This window comes from Triplophysa rosa, linkage group LG11 (genome assembly GCF_024868665.1).
Source record: "Triplophysa rosa linkage group LG11, Trosa_1v2, whole genome shotgun sequence".
Taxonomy (NCBI): domain Eukaryota; kingdom Metazoa; phylum Chordata; class Actinopteri; order Cypriniformes; family Nemacheilidae; genus Triplophysa; species Triplophysa rosa.
The window spans coordinates 20,960,108-20,984,806 of NC_079900.1; the positions used below are offsets into that span (position 1 = coordinate 20,960,108).

The 24,699-nt window shown below is 40.8% G+C and overlaps 1 protein-coding gene across 10 annotated transcripts in view; it reads left to right on the forward strand.

Moving 5' to 3' along the window:
* Positions 1-23,993, forward strand: part of arhgap44a (Rho GTPase activating protein 44a) — a 57,939-nt gene extending 33,946 nt beyond the window's left edge. The window contains exons 8-23 of one of the 10 annotated variants that reach the window (XM_057346309.1): positions 2,998-3,066; positions 3,218-3,299; positions 3,449-3,576; positions 4,451-4,562; positions 4,952-5,033; positions 5,813-5,893; positions 6,604-6,717; positions 7,258-7,349; positions 7,423-7,606; positions 9,443-9,463; positions 10,511-10,699; positions 12,897-13,427; positions 18,295-18,440; positions 19,166-19,543; positions 21,737-21,787; positions 23,215-23,329. In XM_057346309.1, coding sequence (XP_057202292.1) covers positions 2,998-3,066; positions 3,218-3,299; positions 3,449-3,576; positions 4,451-4,562; positions 4,952-5,033; positions 5,813-5,893; positions 6,604-6,717; positions 7,258-7,349; positions 7,423-7,606; positions 9,443-9,463; positions 10,511-10,699; positions 12,897-13,427; positions 18,295-18,440; positions 19,166-19,543; positions 21,737-21,744 — 2,217 coding nt within the window. In that variant the 3' untranslated portion in view covers positions 21,745-21,787; positions 23,215-23,329. Of the gene's footprint in view, positions 1-2,997; positions 3,067-3,217; positions 3,300-3,448; positions 3,577-4,450; positions 4,563-4,951; positions 5,034-5,812; positions 5,894-6,603; positions 6,718-7,257; positions 7,350-7,422; positions 7,607-9,442; positions 9,464-10,510; positions 10,700-12,896; positions 13,428-18,294; positions 18,441-19,165; positions 19,544-21,736; positions 21,788-23,211 lie in introns of all 10 variants that reach the window. The other 9 variants (XM_057346308.1, XM_057346304.1, XM_057346306.1 and 6 more) reach the window with 9 other exon arrangements.
* Positions 23,994-24,699: the final 706 nt, after the last annotated feature.

The window sequence follows — 24,699 nt, forward strand, 5'->3', positions numbered from 1 at the left end:
GGATTCGACACGTGCAGGAGACAGTTGTGCCTGCATCGCGGTTGAGTCCCATATTATCCCCAAATACGTTGTATTCTGAATAGGGGAGAGAACGCTCTTTTTGGCGTTGAGTCTCAACCCGAGAGCTTCGAGATGAGCTAGGACGACATCCCGATGTCGAAGCGCTAACTCCCGAGACTGAGCTAAAACCAGCCAGTCGTCTATGTAATTCAAAATGCGGATGCCCTGGAGTCGCAGAGGAGCCAGAGCTGCATCCATGCACTTAGTGTATGTGCGGGGTGACAAGGCAAGGCCGAATGGAAGAACCCGATACTGGTAAGCTTCGCCCCCGAAAGCGAACCTCAGGAATTTCCTGTGTTGTGGCAAGATCTCTATGTGAAAGTATGCATCTTTGAGATCGATCGTCACAAACCAGTCGTGCGATAGAATCTGAGACACAATCATCTTGATTGTCAACATTTTGAATTTGTGCGTCTTCAGGTAGCGGTTTAATCCGCGAAGATCTCGAATTGGACGCAACCACCCATCTCTCTTGGGAACTAGAAAATACAGGCTGTAATAGCCTTTCTCTCTGTTGGGTAGGAGAACATGTTCTATGGCCCCTTTGTCCAGCAGAGCTTGTAATTCTTGTGCCAACAGATGCGCCCGCTCCGGTTGCACAGAAATTGAGACTATGCTGTTGAAACACGGAGGGCGATATGCAAATTGAATCCTATAGCCCTTGGCTACAGTCCTTTCTACCCATGGAGAGATACCTGGCAGTAGTCTCCACGCTGCCAGCTTCTCTGAAAGGGGTATCAATGTCGACACTTCGTCTTGTTGGGGGGATGCCAAATGTCCGGCGTCCTGAGGTGTGGCAGGAAACGACTAAACATTTAGCATTCTTTTTGAAACCCGCTAATCCCCGAAACGCTGGTGGCGGCGGAGATAGCAAAGCGGCCCTGTGACGTGCAGAAGAGGAGCCTCTAATTTCTCTTGGAATTGTATGCACCCCTCCCCGGGGGGGCACACCCCCACAGTCCCAGTCACACATGTCTTAGGATCTCTTTTTGGCAGAGATGAAGCACCTCAGGTCCGGCCCTCCCGAGGCGGCCTGAGGGCCGCGGTGGGCCGCTTTCCTGCCTCTGCGAGGGGGGCGCGACTCACCACACTCTCCCTGATGGCCTCACGCCTCAGGTAGACCGGACCCACCCACGCCTGCAGGACCGCCATGGTGTGCAGGGCAGCACCAGCCTGACCTGCTGCCTGGAAAGCCTTCCACACCAGCGCAGATGTAAGCTTTCAAGGCTTGGTGGGGAGAGAAGGTTTTTTCAGAGACAACAATGTCCCAGGGGAGAGAGCTTGCCAACGTCTCTTCCACACGGGGCACCTTCGTATACCCCCGTGGCTTCGCGCCAACGATGGTCGAATAGATCGACGTCGATGGGATGAAAACAAAGGAGGAATAAGGCTTCTGCCTTATTCCTCTTCAAAGAAGGGGAGAGCCCGATGTTGGGGCTCATCCCCCCGGCCACCCAACAGGTATCTGTCGTCCAGCTTTGAGTCCCTGGGGGCCTCTCGCTCCTGTGGCCAGTCGAGCTTCAGGTGGTCGACTGCCTTAGTCACCGCCCCGAGAAGCTCCTCAAGCGCCTTAGTGTCGCGAGAGGAACGTCCCGAGACTGCGCTATCCAACCCCTCAGAATCGAGGGATGCCTTGTCCTCTGCATGATTCTGACGCGAGGACGTCGTGGCTCGGTAAGTGGACGGGAGACGCGGACGGACCTCGACTAAATCGAACCCAGAACCCCAGGATGAGGAAGAGGCGACTCGGCCTTTCTTAAAAAAGGCTAACCAAGCTCGGAGAACCTTGACACCTAGGGCATTACAGAGATCACACTCTCCCTCGAGCCCCAGGGCAGCATGGTCAGCCCCCAGGAACTCAAAGCAGAAGTTATGTCAATCAAGATCGGAGAGGAGCCTCTCACAGGGAGGAACACATCTCCGATCCGACTCAGACATGGTTATGATATATTTACGTAAGTCTAAGAAACTAAAAGAAGTGCTTAGATGCTTAATAAATACATTTAAATATATCTATCTCTCTAGTTTTATTGAAAAACAAGAAAAGAGGAAGAGTTCTTCCCCACAACACACAAGTACACAAAGTGGTCCTTGAAGACAAAAGAACCTGAAGACGCGTCTGCTCCGCGTGCATTTATAACATGCAGGTGCGGGGGTAATTAGCCACGTCACCTGCCAAGGTTATTTAAAGCCAATTCTTGGCATGTTTGACACACGTGCTTCACAACCGGTCGAACAAAGAATGTTCTCCCATAGCGTTTGAAACTCAGCATCGAGTGTAGCTTTTGATAGGGAACAGACATATGTGACCCTGGACAACAAAACCAGTCTTATGGGTCAATTTTTCGAAATTTAGATTTTTACATAATCTTAAATCTGAATAAATAAACTTTCTATAGATATATGAGTTGTTAGAATAGGACAATATCTGGCTGAGATACAACGGTTTAAAACTCGGGAATCTGAGAGCGCAAAAAAATCAAAATATTGAGAAAATTGCCTTTGAAGTTGTTAATCAGGGGCACTGTGGCAGACCATCCACTCACAAAAATAAAGTTTTTATATATTTAAGGTAGGAAATTTACAAAATATCTTCATGGAACATGATCTTTACTTAATATCCTAATGATTTTAGGCATAAAAGAAAAATCGATAATTTTGACCCACACAATGTATTTTTGTCTTTTACTAAAAATGTTCCCGTGCTACTTAAGACTGGTTTTGTGATCCAGGGTCACATATTACTCATGACTCGTACTCATTTTTACCTACTATATAGTATGAAAGTAAGCGATTTCGGAAGCACGGTAGATGTCAGACTACTGGGACATGTTCTATGTGCTATGTCTTTAAAACACTTACAGCTGGACCGTACTGTATTTTATTTCATGTTTTTGCATAATTTTTGAAAAAAAATCTTAATGATATATTTTACAGGACCAGCTTTCAGCGGACATGTACAACTTTATGGCCAAAGAAATCGACTATGCAAACTACTTTCAAACGGCAAGTACCCCTCCATGTTAACAGTGTTCCTTCAATGCCACACAATCGATTAAGTAAATGATTTGATACTTCAATGCAAACGAGTGTCTGTAAGCACTTTTGGAACCTTTACTGTATATTGTTTAACGTCTTCATATTCCTCTTTCTGTAGCTCATCGAGGTTCAGGCGGAGTATCACAGGAAGTCTCTGGAGATTCTGCAGGGTGTGCTGCCACAGATCAAAGCTCACCAGGGTGAGTCTCTCTCCTTCCACTTTGAGTGTGGTGAAGGGGCGTCTTTTATGTGCATGTGTGGCTCTGTCAGTAAGCCTGTTTCTTGAATTTAGTTTGAATGGCTTCAAAAGTGGATATTTTAATGTGAGTCTGTTCGCGATGTGTTCCAGAGGCCTGGATTGAGAAGCCATCGTATGGAAAACCTTTAGAGGAACATCTGGCCCTCAGTGGCAGGGAGATCGCTTTCCCCATTGAAGCCTGCGTCACCATGCTGCTGGAGTGTGGCATGCAGGAAGAGGTGCGAGACTGCTGAAAATAACCAATCGCAACACCATTATTTATATCCGCTGACGTATTTCACTTTCTTTTTTGCAAACCGAGGAACATGTCGAAACTAGTGTTTCTGGTAATCAATCCCTGTTGAAAAAAACTGCATATGCTGGTTAGGTATGTTTTTTATAGCAAGGTAGCTGGTTTGAGCTGATCATGTGCTGGTCCTTAGCTGGTTATGAGCTGGTCCTGAGCTAGGAGCTAGCTGCTTGGGACCAGCTAAGGACCAGCACATGACCAACTCATGACCAGCTTTGGACCAGCTTAAACCAGCTCATGACCAGCTAAGGACCAGCACATGACCAGCTAAGGACCAGCACAAACCAGCTATGGACCAGCACATGACCAGCTCATGACCAGCTCATGACCAGCTAAGGACCAGCACAAACCAGCTATGGACCCGCTATGGACCAGCACATGACCAGGGTTAACCAACTCATGACCAGCACATGACCAGCTCATGACCAGCTATGGACCAGCACTTGACCAGGGTTAACCAACTCATGACCAGCTTAAACCAGCTCATGACCAGCTAAGGACCAGCACATGACCAGCTTAAACCAGCTCATGACCAGCTAAGGACCAGCACATGACCAGCTTAAACCGGCTCATGACCAGCACATGACCAGTGTAAACCAGCTACCTTGCTTCAAAACATACCTAACCAGCATATGCTGTTTTTTTTCAACAGGGATGGGATGTCACAGATGCTATCCATCTGCATTGTGCAAAAGTCTATGTGGGCGGTGCCTCTGAGTGGGCCAGACATTATGCTGTTATTAGTATGAGTACTTTATGAAAAAAGTCAACTTTAACATTTTAACGTTTCCTGTCTCTCGAAGGGTTTATTTCGAGTGGCCCCCTCGGCCTCCAAGCTGAAGAAGCTCAAGGCGTCGCTGGACTGCGGGGTTATTGACGTGCAGGAGTACTCGGCCGATCCGCACGCCATTGCAGGTGAACTCTTCCGCTCTCTCTCTTCTCTTGACGTTTAACATTCACTAATTCACCTGCAGTGTCCTTTAAAGCAGATTGCAGCTACAAAAGGTCAGACTGCACAGCAATTTCCATAAAATTCTGTCCCAGGTTAATTTGGTCTCATTATAGTGGACCTGTGGCGTGACCCAGTGCCACCATGTAAGGTGTCCGCAGCCGACAGGCAGCAGACGCTGACTTTACCTTCGACAGCTCATTTATCAGGCCTCTTATCTTGCAAAGGGTTCTAGCTTTATTACCATACCGCTGTTGTACATGCTCTCATGCTATTGTTCCTTCTCTCACTACTGTATGTTTTTGCTCTTTTTCTCTCTCATGAATGTCTGCCCTTCCTCCTCTGCTTCCCTCAGGGGCGTTGAAGTCTTACCTGCGTGAACTTCCCGAACCTCTAATGACCTTTGACCTCTATGACGAGTGGATTCAGGCCTCAAAGTAAGAAACAAATGTCTATCCTGACACGTATTCTATTAGTCTTACATACTGATGTTTCATCGGACACACACGCTGGCCCAAAGTTAACTTTCAGTCTGTGTTTGGATATAATATAACAATTTATTTGTTATTTAAAATCACACTGAAGGGGCATATTTCGCGATAACAGCCAGCTGCTTGTACATTATCCCTTGCACATGATTGTTATTACAATCTTATTACACGGCTACTTGCCACATGAGAAAAAAACTGGACATGAAATGTGAATTTGAAATATTTTATTAGCTCATTTTTACCAAATGCTGACCTTCCGCAAGGAAAAGCTGTTTACTTTCAGTTTTAAGTTAAGGAACGACGTTCAGATGTCACGAACAGATTTAATCATTTATGAATATAATGTAAATATATCTTTTCATAACATATATGACATTTAATTTGTCAAAAAAACCTGTCAAAATGATTTGCTGCATCCGGGTTAGCATATTTATTAGTTTTGAGAGGTTGTTATCTGGATATAACGAACCTGCAAATGTCGCGACTGGCCAATCAGAATCAAGCATTCCAACGAGCCGTGTAATCATTCATGATAATACACAAATACTTTCAAATTGTTGTCTTTGGAGCAGAATTAGATCATACACACTATGCTAACCAGCCACACCCTGTCACTCTGGTAGATGCCTAGACAGTAAGGCGGCACACTAGGTTTTGGAAATTTGCCATTATCTACACAAAAATGCATTAGATCCATTTAACTTAAACAATCTCTTCCTCTCTAGTATTCAAGATATGGATAAAAGACTTCAAGCCCTGTTGTCTACATGTGAGAAACTATCAGCAGACAATTTGAACAACTTCAGGTGTGTGATCCTTTATAAGTCTCAGTACTGTATCTGTGTTTTATTTAATAATCTCTGTATATTTAAATTAGTCAACAAGGCAATGGCTAATCTGAAATTTCTGTAGCGTAAAGAGCGACAAACCTGAACTTCTTTATTTCACCTTACCAGACTGTGTTAGTGAGCTGTATATTCTGACTGGGGTGTTAGCACAGCTCACCAGCCTTACCGAGAATAGTTTTGAGATGAAAAACATCCTTCAGTCCAACCTGTTCAGCGTGCCAACTCTACAGACGCTGTATCTGGCAAGGACAAATGCAGCCTTTCAGTTTGTCCAGAACTGATTTGGGAAACAACAACTCTGTCTTATGAGAGCCAAATTAATGGATAATATATCATCAATTTAAGATTATACTCAAACAAAATCTCAATTTTTTAGAAAGCTGTATACAATATCTATTAATTATGCATCTATATCTATTAATTATTTAGCTTAAGTCTTTACACCAACCCATATGGTCACACAAGGACTACACGTATAGCCTTATGGTTACATGTGGTTTTATATGGAGCTCATGAATGTTTGTCTACACCTGCCTCAGTCACCTGTGTCAAACTCTCTGAAATATTAATAATACACAAGTACAGGAATAGCAAGCGGAGGAATGAATGTCAGAGCTACAACCCTTGGTCAGTGCTGAGATCGAAACTGATGTTTTTTTCTTTTCCAGATATTTAATAAAATTCTTAGCCAAACTCACAGAGTATCAGGATGCCAATAAAATGACACCAGGTAACATAGCAATAGTTCTCGGGCCAAACCTGCTGTGGACGCATTCTGAAGGGTAAGTGCACCTCTTTCATTTGCACCACCGAATTTCACATCAGTAAAAATAGTAAAAAAAGATGAAGACATTAAGTTTTACATTTACAGTTACACATTTGCTCGACACTTTTATCCAAAGCAACTTACATTGCATTATTCTACACATTTGTGTCAGAGTATGTGCAATCCCTGGGATCGAACCCATGTCCTTGGCATTGCTAACACCATGCTCTAACCACTGAGCCACAGGACAGCTTCGTTATCGTATATTAAATAACAAAATATTTTTGGTTAATATTCCCATTACGGTAAATTTAATCATATGGCAACAATGTTTTCTGCTTTATTTTAGGATACAGATATAATACTGTATAAACGAACATTTTAATCACATTTGTGTTCATAAATAATCTCACAATGCAAAAATGATTCTAAATAGGCTGTCTTTTATACATTATATAACTAGGATAGGTTTTGAACATTAACCTCCAAGCATTTTAATGGCTTTTCACTTCAGAATAGGAAGTGTTTAGGTCAAATGGGTCATTGATCTCCACAGGAACATGACAGAAATGATGACCACCATGTCCCTGCAAATCGTTGGCATCATTGAGCCGATCATCCAACATGCTGACTGGTTCTTCCCTGGAGGTTAGAGTCGTGAAAACACATTTATTTGCGCTCTCCCGTGTGATTTGGACTAATTTTTCATTGCTATTCTTAGATATTGAGTTCAACTTGACAGGCAGCTACGGTAGCCCAGTCCACACCAACCACAACTCCAACTACAGCTCCATGCCTTCTCCGGACATGGACCAATCAGATCGCAGGCAGCAGCACGACCAGGGCCGACGCCCACTCAGCGTTGCCACTGACAACATGATGCTGGAATTCTACAAGAAGGATGGGTGGGTTGTTCCTGTCAGCGTCCTCTGCCTCTCCTCTACCACATTCCTCCATTCTCATTCCATGCCATCCTTACTTCTTAAATAAAGAGTTCACCATAAATAAAAATCTTTACTTACTCATCCAACCATGTGAAAGATCACCTTCTCCACTTCGTAAAACTCAAAAAGGCCATTTTTATAAAAGAATTCCTCGTTGCTTTGGCCATATAATGAAAGTGAATGGGGACTAGGACTGTCAGGTCCTGACCTGTTCACTTTCATTTTTCAATCCATTTCATTTCAAAATGATTTCTACAGTGATTTTGCATTGTTTCAAAGCGTCTTTACATACATATAGATGTATAGAAAAATGTTTATTTTGGATGAACTGTTCCTTTAAATTAAATGTCACTCTTATCATTGTTCTAACTGACCATTACCGGCAAGGTTCAACGGTGCTGCTTAAATAAATTAGAGGTGTCGGATGAGACAGTTGCAGAGACTTAATGTCTTCAGCAAGTAATTCACTTAGACGTTGGAATGTCAATCATATCCTTATCCAATGACCTTCTGCTATCATTAGTCCTCTATGAGAGTTCAGCTCTGGGAAGATTTCAGCCGACTCCCACAACGTGCTCTCATTTAAATAGAGCTAGTCTCAGGCTGATGGGCTGCCACGGTCTCTATGGTAACATGGAAGGAGTGTTGAAGGAGGGCCGCAGCTCTCGTTAACTGAGGGGGATGGATTTCTGCCGCTTTCGACAGAGACACGTGGCAGATGTGACTCATGGCACCTGCAATGCTCCAGCAGGTGGAAAAATACCGCATATGGCGGAAGAGGCTGGAACTTCTGTTAGTCAGTATCTTAATCCAGACACCCGGACAGAAATATCGCTCTCTGGCATAACCGCTCTGGCAAACGTACTGTGATTGTTTTGAATATGCTAGTGTAGTTCTTTACCAAGATTTCACGGTTATATACAATAAGATTAGTATAGAACACCCAATGGTGACTATTTCTAATTGACATTTCTAGAAAATTTAAATGGTAAGAAAATTTTGATTTATAATATACCCTTCCCACACACACACCTTTTTGTCAGATTGTCAATAATATCCAGATTTTGTAAGCAGAGAGATATTGTTTCTACATGACGTATCATTTAAAGCAACACTTTGTAGTTTTTCGACCTTAAAATAATGTCTCTAACATTATTTCAGTGGTAGAACAACCGGACGAATTCTACTGCCGCTGCTACCTGAGCAACCTCAGAGCGGCTACAGCCACACTGTGTAAGTTCTGTGTTCGGGTCGGTACACACAGCCCCGCCCATCCCCTGCCTGCGGAAGAGTTCCCAAACAACGTTTCTGCATTCGTTCCATCGTTTCTGTTCCATCAGCTTAGTCATAAAACTCACGTGCATTGCACTGCCCACAGGGAATTCAGTATTTACGGCACTGGTAATAGACAATTGCACTTATCAACCACATGGGGGAACCCATGAGCAAATGTTCCATAGTGTTGCTTTAAAGAAGTATCAGTTGATTTTAGGGTTAAAGTCTTGTGTTAAAGGAGAGGCTGGGCTTCTCGTTGTTTATGTCCAAAGCACTCTGGGTAAACAAAATTAGAGTTAATGAGGCTTATTAGTGTCACAGTAGGATAGAGTGCCAGCTGCTCATTTAGCTGACACGTTCTCACCTCCGGACCGCCCTGATTCCCCAAACTACATGTGCCCACCACAGCGTGATAGAGTAGAGTTCTCCTTCAGCTGCTTTCTCCCTCATTTCATTTACTTAACACACACTAATGTTACATGTGCTCATTGTGTTTACTCTAAACTTTTATCCTCATTAAAGCAGCATCAGGAAAATTCAAAGGTACTGTTCTCATCCTTTTTCGAAATATATTCTTTGTTTCAGTGACATATTTTATATCTCTCATTAATATGTATTCAACCGTCATATATAATGCTTAACAATTCACCGATCATGTATCAGATAAGCAGCTAGTGCTTATATTCTGAAACAATGAGCCATGGTGCTTAAATGGGTGATGCAGGTTGACTTTCATTTGTATTGAAAATTACAGTATATGGCATAATACTGGACATCTAATGTTGTGTTTTGTGATCATATTAATATTTTTGCTCTCAGTAAATCTGGCCATAATGTTTTAGTTTTTACAGAATTAATGTTGAATAAATGTGCCTATTCAGTTGTTTAGTCTGACGTCACGCACCACCATATATGGAAGGTCTGTTTCCGGGTCCAAAAGCTCAATAAAATGCTATAGGCAAACAACAAAAAATGCTGTAAAACTATCGGAAAACCACGACCCTAACCTTTATTTTCGTAACGAAATCCCACATGGCCAGTCAGTGATTCATTTTTCATCATTTATTCAAATATTGATGTCGGAGATTCCGTAAGCCTGGAGACTGTAGTGTATACTGTGAGTTAATAAACGCACAGCATAAATATATGCGGTATGAGTAAACAGTGCTTATTAACAGCTGTTCAAGCTGTAGCCCCGCTTGAAATGAATAGATGCTTGGACCCGGAAACGGTATTCCTTACGTCACCACTTAACAACCAAATACAGGTAGTGCCTATAGTAATAGTAGTAGTTATAGTTACTCTATCACTGTAATACAAAATAATGGTAAATATCTCAAAGGTTATGGATAAGCACTTTTGTCTGTCATTTTGACTTTATTTAAAACACAGTAACATAATTCTATGGAAATATGTTTTATCACCTAAGGTGGTTCAGAAGTAACATCATACCCTGAGTGGGTAATTTTGTAGTCAGCATCATGGCTCAGAGCGTTTGTAATTTATTTTGTTTGTTTTCTAGATGTTCTTGTGTTTTGTAGTTGATTTGTGGATTAGTGACTGACTACGTTGTAATCTTTATGTGGGCAGTGTCGGTGTCAGAGTGATGGACACGTCTTGGGTAAAGACGAAAGGTTCCTCTACGCTGGCCCGCAAAGCCTCGTCCACCCCTCCCAGCGCGCAGCCGCCCGGCTCTCCCGCTGACACCCTGATCACAGAACAGTACGGCGAGCTGGCTACATCTCCAACCCCCACTCCTCCTCTCGGAGACAGGGGCAGGTAAGACACATGATTCATGTCATCCTCTACCGCTTTCCATTATCATTTCAATATGTATAGACATTTCATGTGAACCTATAGAACAAGGTAAGTTAAAGATGCAATCCGTAACTTTTGGGTTATAAATAAACAGAAATGTGTTATTGAGGAGGTACATAAAAAACGTTATTTTTAATTTTTTTAATTATATGTTTACATCAGTTATGACAGTTTGACCTCATTTGAGATAAGTATGTAAAGTAACCTGCAATTTTATGTTTCAGACAGAGATGGCGATATAGAGCCAAAAGTTACGGATTGCGGCTTTAACTGTTATTCCACGGTCACACTAGACTTTCAAAAAGCAAAATTTCTAGGCAGAGCCTTGTGTACACGGGTAATCCTTAATAAAAATGATTTTTTATTTACACATCAAGGATTTCAACCTATTATCGTTACTGTTGTTGTTTTTTCCATCATTTTAAAGCTGTATTGTAGTACAACATTTGTCTGATATCGTGTGATATTATTATTAGAATGTACTGTAACTAAAAAGGCAATGGCGTGGTGATCTTCTATTGGACACACCATAGATATAAATAACTAGATGCCACATTAGCAGTTGTTTCTATGAGCCGCTATACGTAAGTCGTCTGCCGTATTGGAAAGGTGCGAGCCGGTGCGTTGTCAAGTGTGTGGTTTTCCTGTGGAATTGGGTTTCACGTTAGGAGTGGAAGGATTTTGTTATTAAGCTGTCAATTTTAAGATGATTTTATTTATGAAAGTTAAGTTCGGTCATTTAGACTAGGGACATTAGGCTCGTGATGATCTAGCAACCCTGCTAAGCTGGTCCGTTAACACTCAAAAGCAAGCTGACTATGCATTTGCCACTATGGTTATACGCGTGTATGATTATGAAAAGTTATTTACTGATGTGTAAACTCAAACACTGTATTAGCTAAACTAACACATGACAACAACTAAGGGGTATCCCATTTTACATGGCTTTGCAGTGTTGTGGAATTCTAGCAAACTGTGAGTGACGTCAGTGGACCGTTCCAAGATGGCCGTGTCTGGAGCGCTTTAATGAGGCATCTAGTTATATAGATCTATGGGTCACACATCATCAATTCACTGGTCAAAGTTCACCAATCTTGACATTTGGAACACAGCGAAATGCTAGTCAGTGGAACGAAAAGTCTAGTGTAACCGCCGTTGAATTAAACAATGTTTGTTTTCTGTTCAGCAATTAACTGTTTCATCTCTTGCTTTAATTTGCATATTAATGACATCATTACCTCTGCTTTTTCATGCATTTTTTCTTATTACTTATTATCATTTTGCCTAAACGGTCTTCTGTATATCACTAAATAATAGCAATAATACTTCTTTAGTTAGTACAAAAGTTCGTATGGCCATGTTCACACTAGCTAATTCCGATTCATTTCTGCGTTTAAATGAGGTACGATATGTACGATATTTAGAGAGGGTTGATCTCATCACATGAATGTAAAGAATTCATGCTGTGTGCCATTCATGTACTGTAATGTCACCAATAATACAACCATATGCTTATATGTAAGGTGATGCATTATTGATGTGAAGGTCATGATTCAGTCATTGCAGTAGGGTCATGTGATGGCTTATGATTTGACTGGCTTAACTTCTCCCTGTGAGACTCTTTCAGGCATTGAAAGGGTTTTTGTGTCTGTGTTTAACTGCTCTGGGTTTATCATATTTGGAGACCTCGGTTTTAGTGCTAGCTCTAGTTAGATTACTGTATTCATTAAATTCTCTCTGCGATGTTCAGATTAGAGTTTAGGGGTTTTATTAGATATTTTTCTTGACCTGGTGCAGTGCGCAGACACAAGGTCATTTTCAGTGTAATTTCTTTTCTGTTTTTAACGCATTGCTGTGCTTTTTCTCACAATGGAACTGGAAGCCTTTCCTTGCGCCTGTTTTCCGTTGCTAAGCTTGCTGTTTGCTAAACCTGCCGCTCATTGCCCCGTGCTAAACTGGCTCATATCAGCTTGGGCGAACATGCAAAGACAAAAGGAACCTGAGAATTTTTTTTAAATATACTAAAGATTGTGTGACATTAGAGAGCCACAGCTGGAGCTTCATAAAAAAATCCACTTCCTGTTGCGCTGTCATGCGTGTGCAGCTGACCAGAGCTCTCTCTCCTGTGTTTGCTGTTTATTCTTTTCAATATCTGCAGCTCAGACGACGTGTCGCCCAATCGGCCGGATTCCTCACATGTCTATACGTCCCACGTGGAGGAGCGGCCACCTCCCCCTTACCCTTCCTCATCCTATTCCTCTCACCCCGCCCCTCATCATTTCTACCCCAAACCACCTCTCTGCGCTCGGCCCGTGGCCCCCGGCCCTGAGTCCCAGCCTCCCAGCTCCCCGCCTCATCCCCTGCGCTGGGCCGGATTCAGTCCCCCTCAGCTACAGCCCCAACCCCAGCCACCCCCATCCTCTTCCTCCTCGTCTTCCTCTTCCTCACTCGATATCAACTCCAACCCCAAACCTAGCTGCCTGCATTTCCCCAAACACAGCCCCCTGTGTGACGTGCCGCATGCCGCGCCGCCTGACGCCAATGCCTCGCCCCTCTACATTAAAACTCCTCTCGTGCTGACCCGCCACGACACATCCCTCGGAAACCCCCCTAGCGTCCCCTCCTCCGCCCCCCCACCGTGGGCTGCCTGTCCGTGTGCCCGCGACAGAGGACCCCCCAGGCTGACTAGGTAAATACCACCTGCCTGCAGCCACCCCGCCCCACACTGTCCGAGTGCTCACCTCAGAGATCTCTGTGCTGGCTCCTTTTGATTTGAACTTTCTTTGTAATATTATTGCTTATTCAATCCCATACCTCAGATTTTCTTACACTCTCATTGTCAAGGAAAACCTGAGGTTGCTTAGCAACTGAGGATGGTACTGGCATTAGTGAAAGTGGATCCTTAAAGTAGAAATAAATGGGGATGCATATGGTTACTTAGATGCTTATGAATGTATTTATAGTTGATGTTGTGTCAAATGCTGCATCATCAGTTCTGTTGCTTTAGTGTCATAGTCATACCTGATGTGCACATACAAAGACAGGAGCTCTTGTCCAAAAACTACTGATCTGTTGCCAACATGAAAACTGTTCCAAACAAGAAAACAAAAAATGTTACTTTTCTTAAAAGTAGCTTTGGAAAACATATAAAAAATATATTAAAGGGGTCATATGGCGCGAATATGTGTTTTTCTGTGTCTTTAGTGTGTTATAAGTTGCCCATGCATGTATCAGACACGTAACATTGCAAAAATTAAAGTGTGGGAACAAAATATGCATTCTTTCTAAAAGCGAATGCTCACCCAGAACTGCCTGAAACGCCTCGTGTAACCACACCCCCACAAATCTACGTCAGTTCGTGGTATGAGTTGACTAAGACTGCCCAAATGTATACGCAAGTAAGGTGGTGTACCTGTCAGTACAATTGCTTTAGAACCTGATGTTTCAAATATGGTAAGAGGCGTTACATTTCCATCACACGCTTGCAGTATTCGACCAATCACTACGCACTGGTTAACTGGCCAATCATAGCACACCTCGCTTTTCAGAGCAATGAGCTTCGTTTCAGAGAGGCGGGGCAAAGAGGAGATACAAACATGCACGGTATGTGGAAAATACAGCGTTTTTGAACCTTAAATCGTGTATACACATTGCATTACATCTAAAACAAACCATAATATTCGTTTTAGCCGTCATATGACCCCTTTAATATCAGTCATTATCACTAGCATAGGCCCATAGATATACATAAACACGTATTAGCCGCTGAATTGTATGTGAACAGTGCCGCCATGTTGGGTAGGGCAAGACTGCCATATAAACACACACAAATAAATGATTTTTTCATGGATATAAAGCACAGTGACATTTACATTTCTGTTTCGATTTCAATGGTTCATGATTTGTGAGTACCAAAACCATTCCAAAGTAGCATTCTGTTTCTGTTAGGGCTGTCAAACGATTTGTGAATAATTGCATCCGGAATAAAAATTTGTATTGCATAATATATGTCTGTGTATAATATTAATTTAGGTATTTATAAACACATGCATGCATACATTTATATATATTTAAATTATTGGTAAATATACATAAATACACGTAAATATTTTCTTAATATAAATACATGTATGTGTATGTTAGCGTGTTTATTGACCCTCATTTGGTCCTCATTTCCTGTTTACACTACTGGTATTTGGGGGTACTTCAACTATTGATGAAGTCATTTTTTTAATCATACAAATAATATATCATTTTTTGTTTACTTTTCTTCTATACATTAATGCTGTGTTTTGGGAGAAATTAATTACTTTTGCACCTATTTACCACAAAATTCCTCAACTATACAAGTAGCTCGAATGTGAAATATAATTTTTTTATGGAAAAATCACTTAAGTGATTATCCAAATTTAATTTGTTTCTGGATATTGATCTAGGTTTTAGGTGTAGAATTCTGCCATCTGCTGGTTAGAGATAAACCTAAAAGGATTACAGTAATAAAATAAATTGTTTTGAACAGAAGAGGGCCATAGAGAGCCATTCATTTTACTGGATGTGGCCAAAATTTTGTGAATTTATGTATATATAAACGTTAGAAACAAGATTAAAAATAAATATTCTTTCAAATAGTCTAATTTTTTTAGTTTTGATGCATTTTGAAATGTCAGCTTTGTAACTCGTGCGGCTGATGATCTCCCTGGCCCATGTGGAGGTGTGTGTGCGTGCGCGCGCGTGTGTGTGCTTGTATACATGGTTTACGAGGACACAAATATGTTTGATGACATGTGTATAACAACGAAAACACACTTCCTGTGTCCTCGTAAACTAATTCGCCTATAAAACAAACTAAATTATAATATTTTAAAAAGGAAAAAAAATTCTGTGATGGTAAGGTTTAGGGGTAGGGTTAGGGAATAGAATATACAGTTTGTACAGTATAAAAATCATTACATCTATGTAGACGTAAACCACATATACAAGTGTGTGTGTGTGCGTGAACATGTCTTTTCTGCATTGCATGTGTGCTCTTGTACCAGGCCTTCATTTCTGTATGGAAATTTTCAGATTTATGCCGGATTCATTCAATTTTTTTTGTTTTACAAATGAAAAGATATATATTTTTTCGCTTTTCCCATTCATTTTCAATTGGGGTCATATTGACCCCAAATACCAGAATGGTAAAAATGTTTTACATACCTTCAGACCAACCGAATCAAGCCCAGTTTTTTTGTGAATATAGATAGGAAATGTAGAAAAGTCAGACAATTTTATTCAACTGAGATGAAGGGAACCGTTTTTTTGAACTAAGGAAAACTTGATTGGGGTCATAATGACCCCAAGGAGAGATTGAGGGTTAATACAAAATTAATATGCACAGTACACAGACATATATTATATAAACACAAACTTTACATCTGGATGCGATTCATTACGATTAATCATCTGACAGCCTAGTTTCTGTTTACTTATTTATTGTCTGAAAAAAATATTTGTTGTTATAGATGGTTTCACCTTAACAACAAACAAACGTTACTGCGCATGCGCACTTTTGTGACCCCGATTTAACTTCCGTTAAACATTCACAAATAATAGAGTGCTTGTAGATTATTTCTGAAACCGAGAAGAACCGTTACTTGGCTAATCTCGGCTCTCCAATATTTGCATTTAGACTGCGATACCAAGCTCAACCGCTAGATGTCAGTGTACCATATGGTTTCTTTAAATGCGTCAAAACTACAGGACCCATTCAACAAATTGTTTATTTAATAAAATGAACATACAACAAAATTCAACAAATTGTTTATTTAATACAATTATTATGCAGAAAAATAATAATACAAATTAATATTAACATAAATTAAATAACATATAAATAGTTATATTATATATATATACTTTGTATATTAGACACAAACCGGAAATTAAGTGGGGGTCAAGCGCGCACTCGTCTGATGAAACGGTTTATAAGGAACTGTGAAAACTCACAATTCTCAAGCTTTGAAATGATCTTAGAAATGTAAACTTTTTGGTGCTATAGACGATTTCATCAGACGCACGCGTCTGGCCCGGAGTTAACTTTCGATCTGTGTTTGGTTATAATATAACAATTAATTTTATATTTATTTGATATTCATATTAATTGATATTCATATTTTATTGTACAGTATATCAATTCTATTAAATTAAATTAAAACTATTCAACAATTATTGATTATTATTTGAACTCTGAGACCAAATGCAAACGTAAAGTATTTTAATTTCCATAAGGCTTAAAAGACGTTTGCTTATCAAATTAGAATTTCAAGACAGGCTGCTCACAGCACAGTAATGTGGGCCAAACATTTAATTGAGTTGGGAATTGTGTATATGAGTGCTCTGCTTCTGGATTTCCTCTTTGTTGGAAGGGTTGCAGAAATGTCACTGGAATGAAACGAATTCCCATTCGCTTGCTGTGCACATGCAGAAACCATCAATGTAATAAAGATCACACAAGATCTTTATTAGGAGTGCCCTGCATCAGTAGGGACAGTGTCAACTGTTATACTAATTGTGTTGACTGCCTCTCGGGTCAAAAGACTGTGTGGTTTCCCTAACCTCCATCTGACTACACGAGCATTCATTCAAAAGACTCAATGCAGCCGATATAATTGAGTCGTAGATGTGGTGGATTCATTCCAAACATAGCCAAAGAGATACAGCGGATGATTCTCTGTCTACACAGATATAGATGTAGAGGACTCATATGTCCATGTGTGCACAGAGAAACACATTTATCATCCCCAGAGTATAGCAGAGAGGTGTCTGAATAGAGCTGTCAGAGTGAAAAGCAAGCTCCACACGCTCTGTTATATTAAAGAGACATGCTTGTTAGGCAAGAACACCCAATCCCTGATGTGGATGAAAAAGACACTTGCTGTAAATCCAACTTCACATGTCTTTGATTGTCACACCCACACCAGAGCAAATGGAGTTTTAATGATGATGGCAACTGTGGATGTTTAAGATTTCCCCAATGTTATTTCAGCAATTAGCCAAAAAATGATTTGTGCTATGATTCTGGGAAAACACAGACTGACAAATTGTGTATTAAAAATCATTCTAAAAATGTGAAAGATTGATTTAATTAGGAATCAAAACTAGTAAGATTGAAATTTAGAGAATTAGAGAATACATATTTTTGTTTTTTGTTTTTGAGTTGTGTTTCTTAGCTTACTGACAAACATTTGAGGAAATAGTATTACCTTATTTTAATTTCAATTAAATGATCAATAAGGATGTCTAGATATATTATTGAGAAACAATATTGATGAAGAAATGGATTGTGACATTTATAAAATGATCAGCTAAGTGTATAAGTGTCTACATGTTAAATATTTATTGTGTGTCATATATTCAGCTATAATTAAAGCAGCAGCATGTTTATGACTGAAACAGCAGTATTTCTTCTCGGTAGTAGGAACGGGGGAGCATGAGGGGTCCTTGCACATTGTTAGTCGTTAATGAGACAGTGGGTGGAGATTGATGGCTGGCAGTGATGCTTGACTTTCTCTCCTCAGCACTCTGATGAGCAAGGAGCTCTCTCCCGTGATTGGTCACAAGTCCATGCAGGCGTCAGGAGCAACAGTGCCCCCTGTCTGCGGTCAGCAAAGCAATAGCCAGTCACCCCACTCGGCCGAGCAGAGCCCCCACACATTACACAAAGGTTCGTCTCACTGGGGTTTCTGTTTAATCATCTTGATCATTAGATATACAGAAATGCAAAGAAACAATTATTTTTTGTATACTTGATCTTAACATCGATCTGTACAGGAATCTGTAGCAGTGAAACAGTACATTTATCTTTAATTCAATAAATGAGACAAAAGCCTCACATTATTTTTAAACAAACTTTAAAAAATGAACTAATAGGAATAAACAGATGTTATATCCAAAATTCGGCATATTTGATAAATGACAATATAATTTTTGTATTACTGTATATTGTGCCACAATATATCATTACACCTCGAGTAATCTGTTTACTGGTGGCCATGAGACAGATTACCATTAACATAGCAGTTATCTCAGCATGATCTGATAATATTTCGTTCAAAATCAAATAACTTAATATTTCGAAGACCTTGTGTTATCCAGTGAAAGCAACAATAATCTGACGGATTTGTAGGGTTTTGTAGACTTGTACAATAATACGGACCTGTAGGGTTTTAGTTTAAATTGAACAAATTCCCAGAAGAGTTCAATTCAATGAGTTCTCAGACTTCTGGACATAATTATTCATTTATTGTCGTGTTGTTCTATAGCTGTTAAATGAGTACACTGATATTACAACCTTGTTTTTACACCTAGATCTGAATTGTACTAGTTGCAAAATTGTACAGTTATTAAAGAACACAGTCATGCAATCTTGGTTTTGTTTTCTCTCTACAGCCTCTAAGAAACTCGTCCCTGTGCCACCCAAGGTTCCATACGGCCAGTCAGGGGGGATGTCAGACCAATCCACAGGTCAGCCGTCTCCGGTTAGCCTGTCCCCCACTCCCCCAAATACTCCCTCCCCTTACAGTCTGGGCTGTCCTCCTGGACACGTGCCCGCCTCTTTCCCAGGCCAGACCGCATTAGGGGGACCCCATACATTATCTTCTCCGCCCTCTCTGACCGGTACACTCACAAAGTCCAGGCCCACCCCAAAGCCCAGGCAAAGACCCAGCCTGCCCCCTCCCCAGCCACCCACCGTCCCCCCTACAGTCCCCCAGCCCCTGGAGCAGGGTCTACTTGACGGATTGTCCCCCGGGGAGAGCATGTCCACAGGTAAACACGCCTCACGAATGGAGGTCCAGCGTCCCTCTCTCAAACTGTCTGTCTCTCCGTCCTACTCAGACGATGGACTTTAAGGAACTGGGTCCCCTGTGAAATTTTCTTAGACATTTTTGTCTTCGATTAAGGGGGACCCTTAGATGTAATTGTCTTGAGTATATTTATGGTTAGTGTTGCAACCCTAAGAATATATTCAACACAAGTGTGTACAAAAAAGGAAAAAAAGGGAATTCACGCTAAGCCTAGAGGTTTACTGTATGGTTCATTTAAAGGTGAACGGTGCAGTTTAAGTGCCATCAAACAGAATGACTGTGGTAATGACAAACAGAGCGTTTCATTGGTCTTTTGATTTCTATTTCTGTAGCATCACAGCAAGTGATAGTTCACCCAAAATAAAAAATTCTGTCATCATTCACTCACCCTCTTGTCATTTCAAACCTGTATGACTTTCTTTCTTCTGAAGAACAAAAAAGAAGATACTTTGAAGAATGTTAGTAACTGGCACCCATTGACGTTTTGTGTCAATACAATAGAAATTAATGGGGGCCATTGCTGTTCGGTTACCAACTTTCTTCAAAATATTTCCTCTTGTGTTCTGCAGAAGAAAGAAAGTAATACAGGTTTGAAATGACAAGAGGGTGAATAAATGATGAATTTTCATTTTTTGGTGAACAATTACTTTAAGTTTCTCAATCGAGTCAGGATTTAATCAGTTGAATATTTGCTATTATTGGTTATGGTTGAATAATGTTACTAAAATATGTAACCCTCTGGTGCTCCTTGTTTAGGGATCACACTCATAGGCTACTCCTTTCGGTCAAAAGTGACAGAACACGTAAAAATCTTTAAAAAATCAATCAATCTAACATATTTTAATATGTAACAATGAAATAAATATTGTTAATAATGAAATAATAATTTAAAATATATATATTTTTCTATAATATTTCAAGATTTTTTCATTTTTAAATAAAAATATAAATTTTCCTATTCCCATTAATCTTCTGTAGCAGTCAGGAGTAATAATGCCACTTTTTAGGAAATTTTAGCCTTTTCGAATGACATTCATTATTAAATTTAGGTGTCACAAGTTTGTACCATTCTGATAAAATAAAAACCAGACATAACACTTTTTTCACTCTTTTCCATTCAGTTCCTATGATGGTCATTTTTGACTAAGGACTACAAGTTTGAAAAATTTTTCAGGACCATTTAGCCGTTTCAAATCAAAAAAAGAAAATGTTTAGTTCACATAGCCACTAATGCAAACGTCGCCAATTTTTGCACCATTCCGATAACTAATTCAAATTTAACAAATTTGAACAAAACTAACAAATTCAAAACAAATTTTTCAGAAAATATTTCAGAAGTGACCAAACAGTACCAGAGGTTTAACCACAATTAAAAAAAAATTAAAATTGTTTTATTGCAACGTTTTTTGTAGTAAAACCATAGCAACCACAAATTTACTATAGTCGCACCACAATAACCAGAGTTTAAAGTGAGGTTGTCAAAAGTGCCCCAGAACTGTGTGTTTACCTAAATTCTTCTAATTTTGTTTTAACAGAACAAAAAAATGATACAAAAATTCTTTCTACTTGCTAGTCATTGATGTCTCAGAAATCTCAGTTGCTAACATCTTCCAAACATTTTTGTGTTCAACCAAACAAAGACATTTATACAGGTTTGGAACAACTTGAGGGTGAGTAAATTTGAGACAGAATTTACATTTTTGGTGAACTGTCCCTTTAACCATGGTGTTGTAAAACTACAATAACAGAAATGGCAATCAAACCTCCAAAAAACATGGTTACTATATATTTTTGCTATAATAAATCTTTGGTTGATTTTCCTTAGGATTGTTAAATAGAGTCTCATTCACGGTGTGCAACTATTGCTCATTTTAGAGATGAATATCAAATCCATAAGGAAAGACAATAGTTAAATCTGGCACTGTGATAATGTGATCAGATGTCAATGTTAACATGCACAAACTACACGCTTCACCTTTAAAGTTGGGAACCTGGCCCAGTTAAAGTAGATCCTGTTGTCTTTGTATCATTCTAGCGGCCGCTGTGTGGCTCTGAATGTATGTTCTCTCATGTGAGGCCTGTCTGTCAGTCATTCTTCTGAGCACTGATTGATGTATGACTCTTTTATCCCCTATCATCGTTGTGCACCTTGCAGCTGTGTGAGGCCAGGGACTGAGTGTGGGCTGAGTGTGAGGGGGACATTAGGGTAAGCCAGAACCTGCTGTGCCCGTGCCATAGCTTCATCTCACACACGCCATCTGGGCCGGTGCTGTCGCTGAATCTGGGGCCTACTGCAGCCTTGCTCTGTCTCATATCGTAACACTTCCCTCCCCAGCTCTCTCATTCTCTCACGGTCGTAGGGCTGTCTTGGGCTTCTCCATTTTGTCAGTGTAGTCTGTGCATGGTGTGAGACTGGTCTGTGCATGGCTTACGGCCTTACCTCCCGGATCGGCATCGCGCATCCCAACGTCGTCGCTTCTGAAGTTCATCTCAATGCTTTTCGGCCCTGACCTCATATCCTGCTCCATATTCTCATGCCCCGCGCCAATAGGCCCACCATCGTGTATAGGTGGGCCCAGGTAAACCGTGACTCGAGTTCATAAAACGGTGCCAGTGAAACTCTCCACCCCTGCCCCCACCCCACACGGTCGTGAATACTCCATCTGCGTCCATTTCATTCTTGCAAAGGGGAGGTCATCACAATCAGAATACAGTTCACAAATCTGCATAGTCCAATGACAAGATTTTTGCTGTTATCACGTTCACTTTGCACCCATCTCGTTGTCTTGTTGTTGAGGGTTTTTTTTGTGGTCAGTGTTAGGGATAACGCACATTAGATACTTCCCTAAATGTTTTACTGTCACTGTTATTTTGAAATGTTTTATTTATCTCTTCTTTCCCCAAATCAATATGGTTGATTTACTTAGTGCCTCCAAATTCTGTGTATAGAACTGGACACATTAATTCATAAAACTATTAAAAGTAACATTCCCCAACACTGATAGTGCTTGATATTAAAAGAATAGTTCCCCCCAAAATACAAAATCTGTCATTTCTACATCATCATGTGGTTCAAAACCTGTATATGACTCATTCACAAAAGAAGTATTTTGAGAAATGTCTCCATATAATGGAAGTCAATGGGGGCCAATGTTGTTTGGTTACCTACATTCTTCAGAATATCTTCTTTTGTGCTATCAAAAGAAAGAAGGTCATGCAGGTTTGGAATGACATGAAGATGAGTAGGCTAAATGATTGTAAAAAAGAAATGACATTTTTTGGTAAACTTCACCGAACTTCAACTTGAAATATAGTAGAGACCGCTATACGCTACACAATATCCAGAGACCACTACACATTTCACATCAAATGATTTAGATCTCCCCAATTGCCCAATGATGTAGAATCCCAGAAAACGCTCTACTGTAATATGCTCCTCTGTCGCAACAGATGCAACGCTCTTCGCTTCTTTGCCTCTAACAGTGGCCTGGAAACTGAATCTACTTTTTGCTTTCTCCTTTTGTCTTCTTAAACATCTTCTTCATCGCCATTTACATCGTTTCTCTGTTTTAATGTCTCTTTGTTGCTTCACCATCTTGGCCATCGCTCTCATTTCCCATGATCCTCTAGCAGATTTCTTCAGTTTGGAAATCCCCTCCTTCAATGTCAATCTGGACAGCCTGCTGGACGAGTTCAGGGTGGTTCCCTGTCGGAGCTCCTTTGCCATGGTCAGCTCTCCGGAGGGGGAGTCCGTGTCCGAGGAGGAGGGCCAGAGCACCACGCTTTAACCCCTGAGCCCACCCAGCAGTTTACCAGCCTCGCCCCAAGTGAAACCCCGCCCTAGCCGAACCCCGGAGACCCGCCTCTTCTGGTCAGCGACACTACATGGGAGACTATAACAGACGCAAACCACTCAACAGGTGCCATAAAAACGCAACAGAATGGATTTTGTTCAAAACGCCACTGGAGGAACTTGGCACGTTTGGTGTTCCTGTTTCTCTTCTGTGTTGTTGGTTTCGTTTTATTTGGATGTTTTTATTTCTGCCTTATCGGAGCTGCAGTTACAATACAAATGCACATAGGAAGCAATTTGCGGACTTCAGAGGAACCTCACACACTTTGTTGTGCTGGAGGATATGGATCTAAGGCCTTCTTTGCTTTCCCTACAGGGTCCAAGGAGATACTCTTTGTAGATGTACAATAGTGGCATATAGCATGCAGGTTTATTTGTGTCTAATTTTGCAATGCTGAGGCCTCATATGTGGGCTTTCTTTCGGTCACATCAGCTCTTTCTGATTTCGCAATATCTCTAACCTACATGCTACATCGCTTTAGCAAAGATAGTACAAGAAACAATTTGGGTTAAAGGGATATTTCAGAGGCAAAACAAAATTCCCCCATGCTTTACTCACCCTCAAGGCATCCTGGCTGAATATGACTTTCTTCTTGAAGAATAATGCGGTCGGAGTTATGATACCACGTATCATTTTTCTTCCAAGCGGTAGAATGGGAGTGAATGGGGGGCAACTTTTTGAAGCTCCAAAAAGTGCATCCATCCATCAAAGAACTGCTCGAAGCGGCTCTGTGGTCTTAACAAGGTCTTCTGAAGCGAATTGATGCGTGTGTTTAAGAGAAACATCCATATTGAGAGCGCTATTAACGTTAATGTCTAACTTCCGTTATCCCTCGGCTGCGGTAAATGACGCAGGCGTGTCGCAAGTTTTTCGTTTTATTCCAATAGGATACAGTCTCCTCTGTGCAGGAGCTTTCGTCACCGCCATTTGCCGGAAAAACAAGCCTCTGGTTCACGCGCAACAGATGGATAACGGAAGCTAGACATTATCGTTAATAGCGCTGTCAATATGGATATTTCTCTAAAACAAACGCATCGATTCGCTTCAGAAGACCACAATGCCGTGTCAAGCAGTTTTTTGATGGATGGATGCACTTTTTGGAGCTTCAAAAAATAGCCCCCCATTCACTCCCATTCTACCGCTTGGAAGAAAAATGATACGTGGTTTTATAACTCCGACTGCATTATTCTTCAGGAAGAAAGTCATATTCAGCCAGGATGCCTTGAGGGTGAGTAAAACATGGGGGAATTTTGTTTTGCCTCTG